The sequence below is a fragment of the Capra hircus genome, chromosome 10 (assembly GCF_001704415.2).
Source record: "Capra hircus breed San Clemente chromosome 10, ASM170441v1, whole genome shotgun sequence".
NCBI lineage: Eukaryota > Metazoa > Chordata > Mammalia > Artiodactyla > Bovidae > Capra > Capra hircus.
Window position 1 is genome coordinate 30,831,963 of NC_030817.1, and position 23,613 is coordinate 30,855,575.

Genomic DNA, 23,613 nt, shown 5'->3' on the forward strand with positions numbered 1-23,613 from the left:
GGACAAAACTTGGGCAGCGATCTCTGGGCTGGGCGCCCCACGCCCATCGCTGGCAGAAAGGGGGCGGGCTCCCCGCGGGGGGGTTCGGGGCGCGCCTTGCGGCTCCTCCCTCCTGCCTGCTCTCTGGGCGGGTCGGGGCCGCTGGGCGGGTCGGGGCCGCTGGGCGGGCGGCGGAGCGGAGGCGCGATTGCAGCCAGGCGGCCTAGGCGCAGTCTAGGCGGGGGTCAGTCTATCTTCCTCCCGCGGAGCAGGGCGCGATGAGCTGGGAACTGCTGCTCTGGTTGCTGGCGCTGTGCGCGCTGCTAGCGCTCGTGGTGCAGCTGCTGCGCTTTCTACGGGCCGACGCGGACCTCACGCTGCTGTGGGCCGAGTGGCAGGGGCGACGCCCAGGTGAGGACCTGCTGCCGCCTCTCTGCACTGGGAGCCCGGGTTCCGTGCGATCGGATTTCCGCTGCTCCTGCGTCCCTCCGGGTGGCGAAGCTGCGCCTTTCTCAAGGGTTCTGGTTCGGGGTGGAAGGGGCCGGCGCCTTTTGTCTTCTGTCCTCGTCCCTACGGACTTGCCTTTTACTTGCTGAAGTGAAAGAACCTTGGAATGGGCGGGGGGCCTTCAGGTCTCTTGAGTTGTCCGCCTGGCTCCTAGGGATTCTGAAGCCGCGTGGGAGGACAGTACTTGGAGAAACAGTGCGCTGGTAAAGGAGTGTCCTTTTGAGGCTACTTCCTGAAGTTGTTTATCTGCCATCTCTCACTCTACTCGAGAGTAGTGAAATGGAATTTGAGATAATACAGTCACCCACAAAGCTGCCTACCCATTGGGATAAAAGTAAAGAACTGGAGTGGGTGATTGGCCTGAAGGAAGGCCGTTATTGGCATACTAAAAGACATTCTACTTGTCTTTTATCTATGCCCAGCTTAATATTTGATGGTCGTTGACTAAACGCATTCTGTGTGCTAGGCAGTGCACCAGGCCCTTTTCATTTGTGACTGTTCACCTTTACAATGACTCTTATAAAGTAGGCATTATTAATCTTATTTTCATAATGCGCAGAGAAGTTCAGTGGGCTGTCCAGAGCTAGGCTTTGGGTCTACAAGGGCCGGCAGGAAGTGGGATTTCCCTGGACCTAGTTTCCCCACATGAAAATATCTAAATCATGTGAGAAGGTTTGCTTGGAAGTGATTAAGTGAAAAAGTGAAAGTGTTAGTTGCTCAGTTCAGTTCAGTTCAGTTCAGTCGCTCAGTCTTTGCGACCCCATGAATCGCAGCCTGCCAGGCCTCCCTGTCCATCACCAACTCCAGGAGTTCACTCAGACTCACGTCCATCGAGTCCGTGATGCCATCCAGCCATCTCATCCTCGGTCGTCCCCTTCTCCTCCTGCCCGCAATCCCTCCCAGCATCAGAGTCTTTTCCAATGAGTCAACTCTTCTCATGAGGTGGCCAAAGTACTGGATGTTTTCAGCTTTAGCATCATTCCTTCCAAAGATATCCCAGGGTTGATCTCCTTCAGAATGGACTGGTTGGATCTCCTTGCAGTCCAAGGGACTCTCAAGAGTCTTCTCCAACACCACAGTTCAAAAGCATCAATTCTCTGGCGCTCAGCCTTCTTCACAGTCCAACTCTCACATTCATACATGACCCCAGGAAAAACCATGGCCTTGACTAGATGGACCTTTATAGGCAAAGTAATGTCTCTGCTTTTGAATATGTTATCTAGGTTGGTCATAACTTTTCTTCCAAGGAGTAAGCGTCTTTTAATTTCATGGCTGCAATCACCATCTGCAGTGATTTTCAAGCCCCCAAAAATAAAGTCTGACACTGTTTCCACTGTTTCCCCATCTATTTCCTATGAAGTGATGGGACCAGATGCCATGATCTTCGTTTTCTGAATGTTGAGCTTTAAGCCAACTTTTTCACTCTCCACTTTCACTTTCATCAAGAAGCTTTTTAGTTCCTCTTCATTTTCTGCCATAAGGGAGGTGTCATCTGCATATCTGAAGTTATTGATATTTCTCCCGGCAATCTTGATTCCAGCTTGTGCTTCTTCCAGCCCAGCGTTTCTCATGATGTACTCTGCATAGAAGTTAAATAAGCAGGGTGACAATATACAGCCTTGATGTACTCCTTCTCCTATTTGAAACCAGTCTGTTGTTCCCTGTCCAGTTCTAACTGCTGCTTCCTGACCTGCATACAGATTTCTCAAGAGGCAGGTCAGGTGGTCTGGTATTCCCATCTCTTTCAGAATTTTCCACACTTTATTGTGATCCACACAGTCAAAGGCTTTGGCATAGTCAATAAAGCAGAAATAGATGTTTTTCTGGAACTCTCTTGCTTTTTCATGATCCAGCGGATGTTGGCAATTTGATCTCTGGTTCCTCTGCCTTTTCTAAAACCAGCTTGAACATCAGGAAGTTCACAGTTCACGTATTGCTGAAGCCTGGCTTGGAGAATTTTGAGCATTACTTTACTAGCATGTGAGATGAGTGCAATTGTGTGGTAGTCTGAGCATTCTTTGGCATTGCCTTCCTTTGGGATTGGAATGAAAAATGACCTTTTCCAGTCCTGTGGCCACTGCTGAGTTTTCCAAATTTGCTGGCATATTGAGGGCAGCACTTTCACAGCATCATCTTTCAGGATTTGAAACAGCTCAACTGGAATTCCATCACCTCCACTAGCTTAGTTCGTAGTGATGCTTTCCAAGGCCCACTTGACTTCACATTCCAGGATGTCTCGCTCTAGATGAGTGATCACACCATCGTGATTATCTGGGTCGTGAAGATCTTTTTTGTACAGTTCTTCCACGTATTCTTGCCACCTCTTCTTAATATCTTCTGCTTCTGTTAGGTCCATACCATTTCTGTCCTTTATTGAGCCCATCTTTGCATGAAAATTTCCCTTGTTATCTCTAATTTTCTTGAAGAGATCTCTAGTCTTTCCCATTCTGTTGTTTTCCTCTATTTCTTTGCACTGATCGCTGAAGAAGTCTTTCTTATCTCTTCTTGCTATTCTTTGGAACTCTGCATTCAGATGCTAATATATTTCCTTTTCTCCTTTGTTTTTCCCCTCTCTTCTTTTACAGCTATTTGTAAGGCCTCCCCAGACAGCCATTTTGCTTTTTTGCATTCCTTCCAACTCTTGGGGACTCATCGACTGTAGCCCGTCAGGCTCCTCTGCCCATGGAATTTTCCAGGCAAGAATCCTGGAGTGGGTTGCCTTTCCCCTCTCCAGAGTTATCTTCCCAACCCAGGGATCAAACTCGTGATCCTCACTGCAGGCAGATTCTTTACTGTCTGAGCCACCAGAGAAGCCCTGGAAGTGATAACTATAAAAATGGAGCCAGAGAGGGAAGGGGAGCCCTATCACTTACATGGGGGTGAAAATTGGTTCTTGGGGACTGAAAAAAATCTTAGATGGTACGAGGTTTTATGCCCCTCCTAAGCTCAACCCTAACTGACAAAGTATTATTCCTTAGTATTTCATTTTTCTTGTTTCTTTTCTTGGAGGAGGGTGTAGCACTTACATTGAGTTCATGGAAAATATGTAAAACATGTGCAAGCTCAGGGTTACAAAACTATGGCAAATAGATGGCTGTGATTGGCAGACTTTCTCTTGGTCATTGGCCCATCTCAGCAGATGGAATGCATGTACCTATTGGCTGCTTTGTTGACTTTAGTGTTTGATCCTATTTGTGCTTAGTGTTAACTTGGACTTTGCGATTACATAAAAATACTTTATATTTTACTGTTCTACAAAAGTTACTCAACTGATAATGTCAAGTGCTAAAGAGAAAAACGTTGACAATATCTAGCAGCTAGTTAAATGAAAAGTTATTTTCATATATCAAGCAGAAATTAAGGTGACTAAAGATAACTTTAAAGAAATTCATTTGGTGTCTTCAGTGTTTTACTTTTGCTGGAAAAATACCAGTTTCGAAGGATTTTTAAACATTTAATTACTTTGCTATTATTATCGTGTAGTTATATAATTTGCTGATTTACAAATGTAATATGATACATTGCAATTTATGTAAATACATGTTATTCAGCAAAATAACTTTTGTAAATTTATAGTTGTAAAGTTAAATGTTAATAGCTTTTAAATTTAAATTTAACTTTTAACTTTTCAATTTCACCATGCTTAAACCTGCACTTACTGAAGAATAAACTTTATAGAACTCCTTTTATGTCTAAACCATAGATACATACATGTAAGGACTTCCCAGGTGGCACTAGTGGTAAAGAACCTGCCTGCCAATGCAAGAGACACAAGAGACGCAAGTTCTATCCCTGGATGGGCAAGATCCCTTGGAGGATGGTATGGCAACCCACTCCAATATTTTTGCCTGGAGGATCCCATGGACAAAGGAGCCTGGCAGGCTATGGTCCATAGGGTCACAAAGAGTTGGACATGACTGAAGCAACTTGGCACGCGGATATATGAAGATACATAAACATATATTTGTGAAATTAAAATGTTATAGGGATGTTATTAGGAAAAATGACTAAAAAGACTTCTAGGGGCTCTGGGAGGGGAGGATTAGGGGGTGAGAGAGTTGGAAGGGAGGTGAGGGCGATAATGTAATAGAGTTAAAGGAACATGAAGATAGATTCAAGTTCTGAAAACAGCTCAGATTGGAAAGATGGGCAGACTCTATTAAAGTTTTTAAAAAAATTATCCTCTTTTTCATCTTTATGTTGTTGTTGTTCAGTTGTGAAGTCGTGTCCGTCTCTCTACAACCCCCTGGACTGCAGCACGCTAGGCTTCCCTGCCTTTTGCTATTTCCTTGAGTTTGCTTAAATTCATGTCCATTGAATAAGTGATGCTATCCAACCATCTCATCTTCTGTTGCCCCCTTCTCCTCTTGCCCTCAATCTTTCCCAGCATCAGGGTCTTTTTCAATGAATCAGCTCTTCGTGTCAGGTGGCCAAAGTATTGGAACTTCAGCTTCAGCATCAGTCCTTCCAATGAATATTCAGGGTTGATATCCTGTTGGACTGACTGGTTTGACCTCCTTGCAGTCCAAGGGACTCTCAAAATTCTTCTCCAACACCACAGTTCGAAAGCATTAATTCTTCAGCGCTCAGCCTTCTTTATGGTCCAACTCTCACACCCAAGCATGACTACTGGAAAAACCATAGCTTTGCCTCTATGGACCTCTGTTGGCAAAGTAATGTCTCTACTTTTTAATATGCTGTCTAGGTTGGTCATAGCTTTTCTTCCAAGGAGCAAACATCTTAATTTCATGGCTGCAGTCACTGTCCACAGTAATTTTGGAGCCCAAGAAAATAAAATCTGTTAACTGTTTCCACTTTTTCCCCATCTATTTGCCATGAAGTGTCACTTTAAAAAGTTGACAATATACTCACATAAGGCAAAAATACAAATACAAAATATATGTATTTAAAAATACAAAAGGATACATGGTGACAAGTAAAGCTCACTCTCACCCTTGTCTCCCAGCTGCCCAGTGTGCCTTTTTGGAGGCAACCACCATTTCCTCCCTTTTATGTATCGGTCTAGAGATCCCTTCTGTGTCTCCAAGCATGTATCTCACATGGTAAAATTTCAGAGTGACTAATTTTAGGTACTGCGCATAGATCCAGAAAAATCCATGGCACCAGTCCAGAGTAGGAAAAGTCTCAACAGCAGAACATATGTGAGGAAAACAGCTCTTATTTGAGAGTGACCTCAATGAGAGTCAACTGTGCAGTGCCAGAAAAGATTAGGCAAGCTTTTGGAGCTGTTTCGTGTCTTATGGAACAAACTGCAAACAACAAAAGATGTTTTCTGAATTCCTGCTTGTGTTGGCCTCTGTGCTGGGCACCGGGGACACAGCAGTGGCTGAGCCAGCCACTGTCTGGGCCTTCACGGCATGTCCCTTCTGAAAGACAAGGGAAGTGGTTTAGTCAAGTCACCCTACTTGGAGCTGTTTAGACCCCTGGGAATCCTGTATCCTGCTCTGGCCAGCTCCTTTCAATAGAACATTGACCAGTTGGAGCTTGTACAGAGGGTGTGAGAAGAAGGGTGAGGAAACCAGATGCTGTGTCATCTGAGAGAAAGTAGCAGAAATTGGAGGTGTTTATTTAGCCTTAGAGAAGCAAGAGATGAAAGGACTTAAGGAGGACATAGCAGCTGTCTTCAAACAGATGAGACACTGTCATGTGCAAGACAGGCCTGATTTATCCTTCCTGACACCACAAGGCAGAACTGCTGCCAGCTGCTGCTGGTCTGTAGAAGTTAAAGGTATCAGTATAAGAAAATTCCTGAAGCACTTGAGTGATTGTGCTCAGTGCTCAGTCGCCTCAGTCATGCCTGACTCTTTGTGACCCTATGGACTTTAGCCCGCCAGGCTCCTCTGTCCCTGGGATTTTCCAGGCAAGAATACTGGAGTGGCGGTCATACGCTCCTCCAGGGGATCTTCCCAACCCAGGGATAGAACCTGGGTCTCCTGTGTCTTCTGCATCACAGGTGGATTCTTTACCCTGAACCACCCAGGAAACCCATCTTGAATACCCCTCCCAAATGAGCTGGTACCTCCGAGGTAACTAGATTACTCATCCTGTGAGGGAATTAAATGGTCAACAGCTTGAGGAGAGAGTTCTTAACCTGGGTTTGGGGTTGAACTCTAAGTTTCCTTTCAACTCTGAGAATCTGCTTTCAGAGGCTCTTTAGGGGAGGCCATGATGTATGCCAGATTTTGTTGAATTGGCTTTTTTTTTTTTTGACATTTTATTTATTTATTATTTTTAAAAGTCTTTATTGACTTTGTTGCAATATTGCTTCTGTTTTATTTTTTTTGTTTTTGTTTTTTTTTTTTTTCTGGCCCTGAGGCATGTGGGAACATTGCTTCCTGACCAGGGATCAAATCCACACCCTCTGCATTGGAAGGTGAAGTCTGAACCACTGGACTTCCAGGGAAGTCCCTGTAGAATTGTTAAATAATTGGTGCTAAGTTAAAAAATTTTCTTCTCCAGAGTGGGAGGAAGGGTATCAGAACTGCAGATGTACTAAGGTAAATGTGAGCCTGATAGTTTTCATTGTTGTATTAATATTTGGTATAATAGTTAGAATTGGACATGGAACAACAGACTGGTTCCAAATAGGAAAAGGAGTACGTCAAGGCTGTATATTGTCACCATGCTTATTTAACTTATATGCAGAGTACATCATGAGAAACGCTGGGCTGGAAGAAGCACAAGCTGGAATCAAGATTGCTGGGCGAAATATCAATAACCTCAGATACACAGATGACACCACCCTTATGGCAGAAAATGAAGAGGAACTAAAAAGCTTCTTGATGAAAGTGAAAGAGGAAACTGAAAAAGTTGGCTTAAAGCTCAACATTCAGAAAACGAAGATCATGGCATCTGGTCCCATCACTTCATGGGAAATAGATGGGGAAACAGTAGAAACAGTGTCAGACTTTATTTTTTTGGGCTCCAAAATCATTGCAGATGGTGACTGCAGCCATGAAATTAAAAGACACTTACTCCTTGGAAGAAAGTTATGACCAACCTAGATAGCATATTGAAAAGCAAAGACATTACTTTGCCAACAAAGGTCCGTCTAGTCAAGCCTATGGTTTTTCCTGTAGTCATGTATGGATGTGAGAGTTGGACTGTGAAGAAAGCTGAGCACGAAAGAATTGATGCTTTTGAACTGTGATGTTGGAGAAGACTCTTGAGAGTCCCTTGGACTTCAAGGAGATCCAACCAGTCCATTCTAAAGGAGATCAGTCCTGGGTGTACTTTGGAAGGACCGATGCTAAAGCTGAAACTCCAATACTTTGGCCACCTCATGCAAAGAGTTGACTCATTGGAAAAGACTCTGATGCTGGGAGGGATTGGGGGCAGGAGGAAAAGGGGATGACAGAGGATGAGATGGCTGGATGGCATCACCGACTCGATGGACGTGAGTTTGAGTGAACTCCGGGAGATGGTGATGGACAGGGAGGCTTGGTGTGCTGCAATTCATGGGGTCGCAAAGAGTCGGACAGGACTGAGATACTGAACTGAACTGATGCAAATGAAGAGGGATTCCCAGATGATTCAGTGGGTAAAGAGTCTGCCTGCAGTGTGGTAGACTCAGGTTCAATCACTGGGTTGGAAAGATTCCGTGAAGGAGGGCATGGCAACTCACTGCAGTATTCTTGCCTGGAGAATCCCACAGACAGAGGAGCCTGGTGGGCTATGGTCCATAGAGTCACAAAGAGTTAGACATGACTGAAGTGACTGAGCACGCATGCATGCATGCACAAATGAAATCTTTTTTACTGCTATGCTAGCTAGTAAATATACAAACAAATTATATTTACCTTGGAGTCTTACATACTGCAGAACTTTGGAACAGTAAGTAGGAGATCAAACAAGTCAATCCTGAAGGAAATCAACTCAGAATATTAACTGGAAAGACTGATGTTGAAGCTCCAATATTTTGGTCACCTGATGAAAAAAGCCAATTCATCGGAAAAGACCCTGATGCTGGGAAAGATTGAGGGCAAGAGGAGAAGGGGGTGACAGAGGATGAGATGGTTAGAGGGCATCACTGACTCAACGGACATGAGTTTGAGCAAACTCAGTGAGATAGTGAAGGACAGAGACACTTGGTGTGCTGCAGTCCATGGGGTTGCAAAGAGTCAGAGATAACTTAGCTACTAAACAACAATTTCCCCAAAAATCTGCAAGGTTGCTCAGTTGAGCCTTTCCATAAAAGTGCATCAGATTTAGGAGTTCCCTTGGTCTAGTGGTTAGGACTCAGAGCTTTGACTGCTGTGGCCTGGGTTCAATTCCTGGTCAGGGAACTGAAATCTCGCAAGCCAACAAACAAACAAAATACATAGTGCAATAGATGATAGGAAAACGGTGTAGCCCAGACACTGTATTTGGGATGTTTCTGTCCTTTGTTTAGATATTTACATGAAATCGCTTTCCTGATGATATTTTCTTGAATTGCTAAGAGAGTTGGGTCCACAATATTGACCATATTAAAATGTGGCAGCTTAGGCTAGAGGTCAGACATACCTCGACAAATATCCTAGCTCTGCCAGGATTCTTGGATGTTTATTCAACAGTGACTTGTGGAGTCCTTCCTCTAAGCTAGTTTCTGTGCTAGGCACTGAGGACATAGCAATGAATAAAGGAGACAGGGTCCCAGCCTTAAGGAAATGTACAGTCTAGTGGTGTAAATTAATCTCTGTAAACCTCAGTTTCCTTTCTTGTAAAACTGAGATAATTCCTATTTCATAAAGTTCTTGTGAAGATTTTAATAAGGTAATAAAAAAAGCACATAGGAAGCAATGGAAAAATGTTAAGCCATTGAAGTTAGTAATCCCATTGCCTTTGGCTGGGGAAATTAGAACATTCAATGTTTTGCTGCCAAAATCCATTTGTTAAACAATTTTGCAACAACTAGAGTTGACATTTTATTAAGCACTGAGTCCCCTGGAGGAGGGTATGGCAACCCATTCAAGTATTCTTATCTTGAAAATCCCACAGACAGACAAGCCTGGTGGGCTACAGTCCATGGATGGCAAAGAGTTGGACATGACTGAAACAACTTAGCTCACACTCCCACACATGTGTCAGTCACTGTTCTGAGTGCTTTACATGTTTTAACTCATTTCTCTCAACAATTCTATGAAGGAGGTTTTATTATGAATTCAATTTTCCACTTTTGGAAAATGAAAGCATTGAGTTCCCACACAGGAGCATTTCATGGCTGTGTGTGACACGGCTGGCACTTGAACCCTGGGAGTTAAAGTACAGCAGAGCACATACTGACTCACCAACACTTAGACTTTAGAATTGTTTGACTAAAATAGTAAACTGGCTTGCTGATTTTAACTTTTCTGATCCAAAATCATCAATGTGTATCTTAAATAATACCTTGTTTCCTATTTTTGACAAATAACACATTTTAATAAGGTACACAGGAGCATTGCACTGCCCTGACTTGATGGATTCAGGTGGACAGTGGCTATCATGTGCTGAAGTACAAATAAGTTTTTCGTTGGACAATAAACCACTTGTCAGTGCTTTATTTCACATTTTTACAATCTTTTACAAGATGATATCTGGCAAGCAGAGTATAACATTTCATCTCGCTCTCATATGTATTTCATCTTGGGTGAACTACTAGATTCTTCTAAGATGAAGGCTCAGGCATTTGGAAAGCTCTTCTACAAAATGACCTTTAGTTGCTAGGCATCAGATTATGATTGACAAGTGGGGAAAACATGACTAAAAATTCAGGGTGATTCTACCATACCATAGGGTAGAACTTGGTATACTCAGATTTATCATCAGTACCACCAATGTGAGAAATTAGAATACTAGAATAGAAAACTGGATGGAACCAGAAGTGATCATCTTATCTGAAACCCTCATTTATGAATAAGGAAGGTAAGAAAATGAGTCCAGATACTTTCTATCTACTTACCCTTACTTTTCATGATCAAATATGCAGATAAATAGAGCCTTAGAGTCAGACCATGGAGTTGTAAGGCTTACCTTGAAGTAAAGTCTGGAAAACTCTCAAAGAGTCTAGAATACACAAAATAATACAATTAGTAATAAACTGTTACTAATATGATTTCTAACACTAGGTAGAAAGTGTTTCCTTAAGATATTTAATTTAAAAAAATTTTAAACCACTTTATTGAGGTATGATTGTCATATAAGAAATTGTCCATATTTAATGTACACAACTGGATGAGTTTGGGGTAAGTATACACTTGTGAGATCATCACCCCAACAATCAGGGCTGTAAACATAGGATACTTAAATTTTTAAGTTCCACATATTGTATCTTCATATTCGATGATATTGTTTAAAACTATTTTTTTCCTTTGGTCAATCTTTGATTTATGGTTGTAACCCATAGCTTATTTTCTCCCCTCAATCCCCACCCCCTTTTCAATAGAATGGGAGCTGACCGATATGGTGGTGTGGGTGACTGGAGCATCAAGTGGGATTGGAGAGGAACTGGCTTACCAGCTGTCCAAACTAGGAGTTTCTCTTGTACTGTCAGCCAGAAGAGTGCATGAGTTGGAAAGGGTGAAAAGAAAGTGCCTTGGTGAGTAAATCTAAAATAGCAGCGGTGCTGCCTAGAACTAAATCAGAGCCCAGAGTCAAAATTTGGGAATTTTAGAGGGAAGAGGGGGATTTTCATGGGCAGTAGACTCTGGTTCCAAATGCTGAATGCTTTGATCCAACTCCTTTCCCTTTTGTCACTTCTTAGTTACCTGGCCTGACCTTTTTCTTCTTTTTCTGCCATCTTTCTACCTTTTTCTTTTACACTAATTCTTAGCATTAGGGATTGATCGTCAGTTCTCTCAAATGCTGGTTTGGATTTTTAGTGACCACATAAATGTCTTACATTTTTATCTTAGACAAAGAACAATTTGGTTCTTATGAATGACATACATATACGTTACCATAGAAATTAACTTGATATTTTGTTAAAATGTCTGATATTAAAGTCATATGAAATAATATAAGATTTTTGTTGTAAAGGACAGAAAAACAGGAGTGTAATTAAATTTTTTTTCTGGCCGCACTGTGCAGCATGTAGGATCTTAGTTCCCTGACCAGGGATTGAACCAGTGCCCCTGCAGTGGAAGTGTGGAGTCTTAACCACTGGACCACCAGGGAAATCCCAGAGTAGAATTAAGTTTGAGAAATGCAAGTTGATATAAAATTTTTCATATATACAGGACAATAGTGTTTTTGTTTATCTGTTTGGGTTTTGGTGTAGTTCACAGTAAAAGCAGTCTCAAGTAATACAGTTATTATTTCTCATAGGAAATTTAATATCTACACTGAAATAATCTTGAATTTTCCAGAAGATCGTTGTTGGTTTTTTTTTTTTCTGTCATTTACTTGTCATTCTTTAAAAATCTTTCTTTCACTTTGCTGATGGGACTAATCACCCAGATACGGAGTTAGCATCAGCCACAAGCCCTCTTTCATGATATTGCTCTTAAAGGCCTCTTGTGTTTTTCCACTGGGCCACTTCTTTTGATAGTTGCTCCTCTGCTGTTGAGACTTGCACAGGAAGAAATGAACCATAACAGTGTTTCTTAGCTTGAGTAAGATTGTTTTCCTTTTATCTGTCATATCATGGGTACAGACTTTTCTATTGGTTTTAAAAAACAGTTAATATTTCACAATTTACTCCTGTGCCCATAAAGCCTTTTCACCTCTTCTCTACTTACTTGTTTCTCTTACCAAAACACAACTTTGTTGTATTTCAGGGCTAGAATTCAAGGAAATTCATTTGAACTGTTGTTTTGATAATAGAAATAGAGAGGCTGTTACAGCCCAACGTGTTTCTTGGTTGGGAATTTCAGGATTGTGTCCTTTTCCTTATTCACCTCCTGGAATCCTTAGCCTCTGAAAGGAATCTTTTCTGTGTTACGTGAGTGGAAGACCCAAATTCTCATTGATTTTCAGCAGAAATTTTTTAAAATTGTGTTTAAAAATCAAGCAGTGAACCTATTATATAACAGATGTACAGAAATACCTCTGTACCTCTAAAGGAAGTGATCTAAAATGTTTGCTTTTTTTAGTTTGTAGTGTAATCTTGATTCCTTCTAGAAGCTGTTCCAATACTGAAGTGGGTAGCCTATCCCTTCTCTAGCAGATCTTCCTGACCCAGGAATCGAACTGGGGTCTCCTGCACTGCAGGCGATCTCTTTACCAACTGAGCTGTCAGGGAAGCCTGGTCTAATGTTAGGTTGTATATATTTAAATAGAAGAAAGGAATTCTGTTTCCTGTGTACCCAGTCAGTTTTTTGTTCGATAAGATCCGCTTCTTGGTCCTTAAAGAGAACCTCATCCACAGGGCTTCACCCAGAAATGAGCTCATTGCTAAGTGTGGTTGTAGGGTGGGTGTTAAATGTAATGTGAATAGCACATGACTTCCATATTAATTTTAAGTGTCTTTATTTAGAGAATGGTAATTTGAAAGAAAAAGATATACTCATTTTGCCCCTTGACCTGACTAACAGAAGTTCCCATGAAATGGCTACCAAAGCAGTTCTCCAGGAGTTTGGCAGAGTAAGTAGCATTTTGAGTGCATGAATCTTGCTCTGAAGCAGCTGCAAAAGAGATTCCCATCTGTGGTGCTAGCATTCAAAGGGCTGCAGGCAAATGGGTTCATGAGGCATCTCACTTCATCTCAAGGGCCCAGCTGGGTCTCTTAATCTCTGAATAGGTGGCTTTATGTATTAATAATAGGAACTTTTCCTACCTTAATAAATTAACTCCTCCATGTAGGACAAAAGAAGCTAAAGATTTACTGTGCCTTTTATTTCTGTTACATTATTTTCCATAAAAAGTAACTTAAGGTGGGAATTTAATTCCATAGGTGAATTTTTGTTTTATCTTTTTCTATTGCTGACCTCTGGAAATGTATTGTCCTGTTCCATTGATTCATCAAGTTAACAATATAACCAGCCATCCCTAGGAATTCCAACAATCCATCTAACGCCATCCCTAAAGTACCCCTTTTCTGATTTTCTTTACTTAGATCGACATTCTGGTCAACAATGGTGGAGTATCCCAGCGTGCTTTGTGTGTGGACACCAGCCTGGATGTCTTCAAGGAGCTAATAGACCTTAACTACTTAGGGACGGTGTCCTTGACAAAGTGTGTTCTGCCTCACATGATTGAGAGGAAGCAAGGAAAAATTGTTACTGTGAATAGCATTGTGGGAATTATAGCTGCGCCCCTTTCTACTGGATACTGTGCCAGCAAACATGCTCTCCGGGTAAGGCTGTCAAAACTCAACTCTGATAGAACTGACCTGAACATGTGTATGGAACATTTACTGCAAGAGATCATTGGAACTAGGTAGTGATGTTTGGAGACAGAGAGACCCAAGAAGATCTTGGGTAGAAGACTTACCCAGAAGATGCTAAAAAGGCTTGAGCCTCACATGCCTCTTCCTAATTCTGCAAACATGCAATGAGTACCTACACTGTGTCATATACTGCAACATATCCTGGGAATATAAAGATGATATGATCCCTGCCCTTACAAACTGTATAGTCTAGTTGTCATGACTTGTCCTTTACCTTGTCCTCATTTCTACCACATCTTCATGGCAAATTTGGGGTCTACCCCTGTTTCTTCTACACACATTTCAGGATTCTACATACATTTACTTGTCCTTCTCATTTCTATGACTTTGTTTCCTTCCCCTTTGTTGTTGGTGTTTATTTTACCTGAATTTCTAAATGTACATGCCTATCAGAAATAGAAACTTCCCACTGGGTGATTAGCCCTGAGCATCAAATCCCTACTGGGTCTAGCCTCGATTCTGTTTACTCTGACTTCATTAGAAGAAAATCTAATTAAGGCAGAGTCTGCTGCTGCTGCCAAGTCGCTTCAGTCGTGTCCGACTCTGTGCGACCCCATAGACCGCAGCCCACCAGGCTCCCCCATCCCTGGGACTCTCAAGGCAAGAACACTGGAGTGGGTTGCCATTGCCTTCTCCAATGCATGAAAGTGGAAAGTGAAAGTGAAGTCGCTCAGTCGTGTCCGACTCTTTGCGACCCCATGGACTGCAGCCTACCAGGCTCCTCTGTCCATGGGATTTTCCAGGCAAGAGTACTGGAGTGGGTTGCCATTGCCTTCTCCAGAGAAAGTTTAATTTGGCCTGTGTAACTTATGAGATATGAGTACTAGAAATGAATAAATTTTTAATGTTGGCTTAAGAATGGATGAGAAGAAACTGTAACTATATACACTATGCTGCTGCTAAGTTGCTTCAGTCATGTCCGACTCTGTGCGACCCCATAGACAGCAGCCCGACAGGCTCCCCCCGTCCCTGGGATTCTCCAGGCAAGAACACTGGAGTGGGTTGCCATTTCCTACTCCAATGCATGAAAGTGAAAAGTGAAAGTGAAGTCGCTCAGTCGTGTCCGACCCTTAGCGACCCCATGGACTGCAGCCTACCAGGCTCCTCCGTCCATGGGATTTTCCAGGCAAGAGTACTGGAGTGGGGGTGCCATTGCCTTCTCTATAACATGGGGCAAATTAAATTGTAAGGCCAATAGGAGGAAAATGATTAATAGAGACATGATTTATAATTAATGCTGTTGAAGGTCAGTTTATGTAGAATGTTTCACTGTTGGAATAACAAGATGCAATAGCTGAATGGTCATCAGTTTCATGAAAATTTGAAGCTTTGCTTCCATAGGATCCTCTTTCTGCTGTGAAGAGCAGACAATTGCAGAGAGTGATGAAACGAAATACTGCACTGATGATTTCCTCATATTTGGTAATAGGGTGTCAGTTACTTCCAGCACGGCAGTTGGGCAACTCTCAGGCAGGCACATGAGGGAAGGTAGCCACCCCATCTGTTTGGTACCCAGTATCCCATAAGATATGCAGGATACTTTCAGTCAAACACAGTAGAAGTTGTCTGGCCTGCCTTCCAAGACTGTTTTGTACTGGATTTGATCGTCTGATACCATGTGTCAAGCTGAGATCTAGTTATACCAGTAGCTGAACACTGAAACCAGGAGTCTCTTTTTGAAGGGCACATTTCCTTCCCTGATACTCAGCAAGCTAGAGAGTGAACTTACTTGTTGAAAAGTTCACACACTATACTAGATGTGATTTCAAGCAAGGAGAGGTTTTAGTGTCTGGAGTATTGGCTTTCATGGTGTCCTCTCCCCTCTTCTGCTATAGAGGGGCAGAAGATTAAAGTTCATTCATTCATTTACAAAGCCTTTTTTCCTGTCCATCTGAGTCAGGTACTGTATTAGTCTCGGACAGCACAAACCCTCAAAGGCCTTGTGTTTGTTAGGCATCAGCATTAAAGGCTGGTAACTGTTTAATCTTATTGGATCATAAATGAATGTACCTATGTTGGCTGCTTAGGCTTTTCAAAGTTAACTCAGTTTATCACAGTGTAGTCTTGGAATATTGCCTGATTTAGGAGAAGAGATGAGGAGAAGTAGATGTTTACTTCCTATATGGTTTAGAAATAGGCAGTATCTTTTAAGTCTAGAGGGTCTAGCTTGTTTTTACAAAAGTCATTGAGTAAGCAATCATATTACATTTTTAACTAGCCATGTACTCTCTTACTACACCTAAAATAAAAATTTTTGCTGAAACTAATAGTCTTCAGATAGTAACTGAAAAAATGGAACTGTTCCTCTATGATAGTTTCCCTTAAGTATTAATTCCAACTTGCTCCCTGTTGCCCTACCATCTGTTCTTTAGGCCACTTTGAGGGATCATCAAAAGAGATCCAGCCTCAATGATGCTCAGTGAACATGCAACCCTTTTGGAGTGGGGAGCTGGTGACTGGGTATCAGACTCTTCGAGGGTAGTCTCTCACTTATCCAGTGCAAAATCACTGATGGCACAAGCTAAACCACTGCCATTGGGAGGATGAACCACTCATACCTGGAAAGAGTTAACGATGCCTGTTATAGATTGCCTGCGGTCTTATGTTTAAAAATGCCTCATCTTGTGTAATTACATTCCCTGTCCTTTACTCAGGCATTTCAGGACACATTTTGATAATGTGCTGCTATTGTCCTTCATAAAAAGTTGAAGAAAAGTAATTTCATAGTATTAAACATGAGATATGTGTCTGTCTGTATTTATTTATTTATTTTTTGTCTATTAGGGATTTTTTAATACCCTCCGAACTGAACTTGCCACCTACCCAGGTATAACAATTTCTAACATTTGCCCGGGACCTGTGCAATCAAATATTGTGAAAAATGCCCTAACTGAAGAAGTCACAAAGGTAAAATTTCTAGTTGGGGAATAATTTGAATGCTTTAGTAGTCATACCCTGGCCTTACATCACTATGCCTCAGGATTTTCATGTTAGAATCCCTTATGAATTATTTACATAACTTAACTCAGCATTAGGAAAGTTGTTAAGGTTAGCTGATAGTGCTTTGGCATCCAGCTTTAGTAATAGCTAAAGAAATTACTAAGATACTGCTTATAAGTGATCCACTATTACATCAGCTATCAATATTTAAAAAACCCAGTTTTAATCAATTCACAAATCATAGCAATGTTGAAAGTTCTGTGTGGCTGAATTTTAGTAAATTAAATTTTACTGGGATTTTAAAAGGGATTATGGTAAAGGAACTTAGCAAAAAACCCCCTGTTGAGATGTTAATAGTTTTAGGTTGGCCTCACCCAGGCCTGTGCTTCCCTCAGCTCATAGATTACATGTAATTAATCTACCAAATGAATAATAAATGTCTCATGAAGAATCCAGTATCACTCCATAATACAAAAAACTCTCTAAAGACCATGAAATTTTCCTTCTTCACTAATATTTCTACTGAGATATAAATCTATGTTTCCATGTAAATGTTTACATATACAATTTATATTTTACATTTTCTATGGAGGCACTATAGTAAAATAGAATAAGCACAATGTACAGGAATCAGGGGACCTGGAATATAGAACTGGTTACTACTAAATGGTCTGTGTGAGCACAGATAAAAGTTACTGCCTTTCTGGGCCTGTTTATTTGTAAAACAGTAGTAGGTTAACTAGAGTAGCAGTTCCAAATTTTTTTGATATCAAGAAACCACTCTTATCTTCTTTCTCTATTTCATCCTCATAGACTCCATGTTTTATAGAACTTCATTTGCTAAATGTATGTATTAATAACTTGTTTAAAATTTTTATTATTAAAATGACATAGAGTTATCATTAAGTACTTTCAGTTCAGTTCAGTTCAGTCGCTCAGTCATGTCCGACTCTTTGCGACCCCATGAACCACAGCACGCCAGGCCTCCCTGTCTATCACCAACTCCTGGAGTTCACTCAGACTCACGTCCATTGAGTCGGTGATGCCATCCAGCCATCTATCCTCTGTCATCCCCTTCTCCTCCTGCCCCCAATGCCTCCCAGCATCAGAGTCTTTTCCAATGAGTCAATTCTTTGCATGAGGTGGCCAAAGTACTGGAGTTTCAGCTTCAACATCATTCCCTCCAAAGAAATCCCAGGGCTGATGGTATAATACTAAGCAAAAGTGAATAACTGTTATCTTTTAGTTAGCCTGCACACTTATCTGGTTAAGTATATGAATTCCATTAGGTTTTCTGAAATATATAGCTTATGTGTGCATGCTTAGTCAGGTCTGACTCTGCGACCCCATGGACTGCAGCTCCCTAGGCTCCTCTGTTCATGTAATTTTCTAGGCAAGATTACTGAAGTGGGTTGCCATTTCCTCCTTCAGGGCATCTTCCGGACCTAGGGATCAAACCCGCATCTCTTGCATCTCTTTCAATGGCAGGCGGGTCCTGTGCCACCTGGGAAGCCCATAAATAGCTTACAGGCACCCCTTAGTGCCTGTGGGGACTCCTGAGGGGCACGAGGTCACAGTAAAGGAATCACTCAACTGGATGTCTCCTAAAAGTTCTGTGAGATACCCTAGATAAATACTTATCACTCACGAATTTTTCAAAATTTTCTTAGAGTACAGGCAGCACTGCAGACCAGTCCTACAAGATGGCAACCAGTCGTTGTGTGCGGCTGATGTTAGTCACCATGGCCAATGATTTGAAGGAAGTTTGGATCGCTGATCAGCCTTTTTTGCTAATGTTCTATTTGTGGCAATATATGCCAACCTTGGCCTGGTGGTTAACCAACAAAGCAGCCAAGAGAAGGATTGAGAACTTCAAGAGTGGTGTGGTAAGTCCAATTTATACATTTCTGAATTCATATCAATCTTGTAGCAAAACATGAAATTTTCCAATGCTTAAAAACTTTTCTTACTGTCTGCCAATCTCATGATATATTAATAAATACAAAAGATATAAAAAGTTTTCCATCCTCAATGCATATCTGTCGGTTCACTGTAAATTACTACTGGTCTTGGAGAAAGTTTTCTACAAGGTAAAAATCAAATCAAAGATTGCCACTTTTTTCTTCTGTGTTGCTATTTGGCCAGTGTATGTGCCAAAATGCTTTTTCTCCACCATGTCTCCCCACAAACTCCAACCCATCCTACAAGTCTCTACATTTTGTGTCACCTCCTTGGGTTGATACCTGGCCTCCCTCCTATTTCTCCCCAGGACTAAGTGCACATCAGCCCTCTGTCAAAGCGCTTCCACACTAGTAAGAGATATAGTTTCACCTGTAGTACTGGTTCCTTTGACTTTGTTCCAGAAGGTCAGTTTGCACATCTGAAATGTGCCTAAGTTCATGCTTAGGAAAACTTGCTGATAGCTTATTCTTTCAGCACTCATTTTTCCAGAAAAGTGAGGAGTGTTAAATGAACTGGTGAAAAAAGAAACAAAACCCCAAAAACCCAAATGAAATACTTAAAGAGACTTAAAGGTTATAAAACTTTCAGTATGCACTAACATGTTTAGAACTTGAAAAATCATGAAGAGGGCTATTCATTTTATACTAACCAGTTTGTTTTGGGTCAAAACATTTATAAGTGATTTCATAATGTTGGAACTTGGTACTGTGGGTTGGTTCTAAAGGTAGAGCGTCATCAAATATTGCATCAGAGTCTGAAATTTAGAGGACAGCTGATAAAGTGGCATTGTGCCCAGTGATAGATAAGAATTGAGGGGAAAGGCCACCTTACTAAAGAGGTGACCCAGCATTCTGGTTAAAAGCATGGAGCAAGGTGCTGGGCTACCTAGGCTGAAATCCCAGCTCTACTCCATACTCATCCTACGATCCCAGGCAAGTTACTTCTCCCCATCTACAATACTTTGGCCACCTGATGTGAAGAACTGACTCATTGGAAAAGACCCTGATGCTGGGAAAGACTGAAGGCAGAAGAAGGGGATGACAGAGGATGAGATGGTTGGATGGCATCACCGACTTGATGGACATGAGTTTGAGCAAGCTCTGGGAATTGGCGATGGACAGGGAAACCTGGTGTGCTGCAGTCCATGGGGTTGTGGTCGGACACGACTGAGTGAACTGAACTGAACTGAACCATCTACAAAATGGAAGATTACTGTTGATAGTAGCACCTAGTCATAGGATTGTTATGGGGATTAAATTAATTAGTATGTGGAAAGCTCTTAAAACATACCATGGTATGTTACACTCATTAAGTATTAGCTGTTACTGCTTTTGTTTTGATGGCAGGAGGATATTTAGCAAACAGACAGTAAAGATTAAATAATTAAATAATATGGCAGAGGGAGAATGCATTATAGAAATCATTGTTTCAGAGGGGAAAGAAGGATTAGGGGCTAGAGTTTCAGTCCCATTGTAGTAGTTGTTCATAAGAAGGTTATTTTATTTTGTTTACAGAATACCAACAGAATACCTAATGTAAATCTTGGGCTTCCCTAGTGCCTCAGTAAAGAATCCACCTGCCAAGGCGGGAGATGTAGGTTTGATACCTGGGTCAGGAAGATCCCCTGGAGAAGGAAATGGCAACCCACTCCAGTATTCTTGCCTGGGAAATCCCATGGTCAGGGGAGCCTGACGGGCTATACACCATGGAGTAGCAAAAATGTCAGACATGAGTTAGCAGTTAAACAACAGCAGTGTAAATATAGTCATTGCCTTACATCTAACATTTGCTAGAAATCATGACTTCTCTCTTCCTACCAACATATTTGAATTATTGCTTGTTACATGGTCTCAGTGCTTTATCACTTTATGATAAACTGGGCATCCTTTCAACTCCCCAAATCATTCTGAGATATATCTTATTCTTTACACAAAACCCTGGAAACTTTAAAAAGTTGTTCATTTTTTTTTTTACTTCTCTCCTCATTGCTCTTTCCTCCCTACTTTATTTTGCATTGTGTATATTCATCTCCTTATTGAAATTTGTGTGTAAGAATCTCAGTTAAGAGAATGCCACTATTATTCCCAAACTAAATGTTGTTGTTATTCAGTCACTAAGTTGTGTCTGACTCTACGATCTCATAGATTATAGCACCCCAGGCTCTTCTGTCCTTCCTATCTCCTGGAGTTTGCTCATATCCATGTTCATTGAGTCAGTGGTGCTATCTAACCATCTCATCCTCTGTTGCCCCCTTTTCCTTTTGCTTTCAATATTTCCCAGCATCAGGGTCTTTTCCAGAGTCAGCTCTTCTCATCAGGTGGCCAAGTATTGGAGCTGCAGCCTTAACATCAGTCCTCCCAATTAATATTAAGTGTTGGTTTCCTTTAGGAGTGATTGGATTGATCTCCTTGCAGTCCACATTGACTCTCAAAAGTCTTCTCCGGCACCACAATTTGAAAGTTTCAGTTCTTTGGTGCTCAACCTTCTTCATGATCCACCTCTCAAATCCATATATGACTACTGGAAAAACTATGACTATATGGACCTTTGTTGGCAAAGTGATGTCTCTGCTTTTTAATACATTGTCTAGGTTCATCATAGCTTTCCTTCCAAGGACCACATCTTTTAATTGCATGACTGCAGTCACCATCCACAGTGATTTTGGAGCCCAAGAAAAAATATCTGTCAGTGCTTCCACTTTTCCCCTTCTATTTGCCATGAAGTGACGGGACCAGATCCCATAATCTTAGTTCTTTGAATGCTGAGTTTTAAGCCAGTTTCTTCACTCTTCTCTTTCACTTTTACCAAGAGGCTCTTTAGTTCCTTTTTACTTTCTGCCATTAGAATGGTATCATCTGTATATCAGAAGTTGTTGATATTTCTCCCAGCAATCTTGACTTCGGCTGGTGATTCATCCAGCCCAGCATTTTGCATGATGTACTCTGCTTAGATGTTAAATAAACAGGGTGACAATATACAGCCATGTCGTTTCCCAATTTGGAACCAACTGTTCAACATCCAGTTCTAACTGTTTCTTCTTGACCCACATCCAGGTTTCTCAGGAGACAGGTAAGGTGGTCTCTTAAAGAATTTTCTGCAGTTTGCTGTGATCCACACAAAGGCTTTAGGGTAGTCAGTGAAGCATAAATAGATGTTTTTTCTGGAATTCCCTTGCTTTCTCAATGATCCAACAAATGTTGGCAACTTGATCTCTGGTTCCTCTGCCTCTTTGAAACCCAGCTTGTACATCTGGAAGTTCTTGGTTTGCATACTGCTGAAGCCTAGCTTGAAGGATTTTGAGCATACCCTTGCTGGCACATGAAATGAGCACAGTTGTACAGTAGTTTGAACATTCTTTGGCATCGCCAAATGAAGCAAGATCATTCTGTCATTTTCTTGTCATCTCCTGCTTGACCACATTCAATTTACCTTGATTCGTGGATCTAACATTCCAGGTTCCTATACAATATTGTCCTTTACAGCATTAGACTTTACTTTCACCACCAGACACATACATCCACAACTGAATGTTTTTTCCGCTTTGGCCCAGCCACTTAATTCTTTATGGAGCTATTAGTAATTGCCCTTTGCTCTTCCCCAGTAGCATACTGGACACCCTGTGACCTTAGGGGGCCCATTTTCTGGTGTTCTATCTTTTTGCCTTTTCATACTGTCCATGAGGTTGTCTAGGCACAAATTTGTTTCTGTAGGCTAGGAACAGTATGTCTGGAACTTTGTTTTGATGAATTGTTATTAATTTTAGGCATCAAAAACAATAACATCATTGAATTTTGTATTATAATTTGTTTTTGTCTTATTTAGTATAAATTCTTGAGAGTGGTAAATGGGTATCTTCCCAGATGAAATGTCACCTCTTAGAAATTATTGAATTGCCTTGTTTTACTCTTTGAGCAATATACTAAAAGTTCACAAATGATTTTGGAGTTATCTTTCAAGTATTTTAATTCTAAAGACTCTTTGTATTTATTAAAGCAAGCCAGTGTAGGTATGACATGCTGATCAGAAGAGTAATAGTAGAAATTTTAGCATTTATGAAATAGCATACTCAGACGTTAACAAATGACAGGGAAATAATGTTGCTAAGCCCCTTAGAGATATTTTGTGTAGCTTGAGAATTTTGGCTATGCTTTTTATTCCTATTTAAGTATTTTTCCAAGGATTTATAAGGATTCTCAACAGTGAATCATAATGATATAGCTCCTCAAAACAGAAGGAATTAATTGTCAAAAACTGGGGTAGAAGGAACTGATTCATGTTTCTGTTATTCTGTTATAGGATGCAGACTCCTCTTATTTTAGAAGCGTGAAAAAAAAACATGACTGAAGGAGTACTTGCATTTTTCAAGCCACTGGAAAGAGAAATGGAAAACATGGAAAACAGCGATCTTCTTATACACTGAAGAATAATTTGTCATTTTATTTCTTAATAGATACAACTTTCCTTTCAATATGTAATAAATAACAAGAATGACAGGAGTCTTGCAATAAATATGTTAATACATATTACATTCCTGGGTAACGTACTCTAGTATATATGCTTAAAATCTAGGTTAGCAGAATGCTAACCAAATTACAGTAATCCATTTACCATAAATGCACGGGCTATTATATGAAGCAGAGTGCTGGATAGCAGGCAGATACAAAGAAGTGTCTGAAAAAGTCCTGCCTCCAAGGTGCTCACACTCTCTTGGAAGAGTTCATAGGTACAAATGACTGGAATTTGACACCATAGGTAGGATTCATAGCAGCCATTATTTAAAAAAACCTGTTATGTGTCATTTGCTGTACTGAGGTGGTTTGTAATTAGTTAATTAACTTATTCCTCATAACAGCACT

The 23,613-nt window shown here is 41.0% G+C and overlaps 1 protein-coding gene across 1 annotated transcript; it reads left to right on the forward strand.

The window, feature by feature from the left end:
• DHRS7 (dehydrogenase/reductase 7) lies at positions 147-23,283 on the forward strand. Its single transcript, XM_018054087.1, has 7 exons — positions 147-390; positions 10,913-11,065; positions 12,944-13,050; positions 13,523-13,762; positions 16,640-16,762; positions 18,466-18,681; positions 23,054-23,283. The coding sequence occupies exons 1-7, from the start codon at positions 258-260 to the stop codon at positions 23,099-23,101; spliced, it is 1,020 nt and encodes a 339-aa protein (XP_017909576.1). The 5' UTR covers positions 147-257; the 3' UTR covers positions 23,102-23,283.

Coding starts and splice junctions, on each gene's coding strand:
- DHRS7 (XM_018054087.1), top strand. CDS start 258: ATGAGCTGGGAACTGCTGCTCTGGTTGCTGGCGCTGTGCGCGCTGCTA. Junction 13,763..16,639: donor CCAGCAAACATGCTCTCCGG/GTAAGGCTGTCA, acceptor TTTGTCTATTAG/GGATTTTTTAATACCCTCCG. Junction 16,763..18,465: donor TAACTGAAGAAGTCACAAAG/GTAAAATTTCTA, acceptor AAATTTTCTTAG/AGTACAGGCAGCACTGCAGA.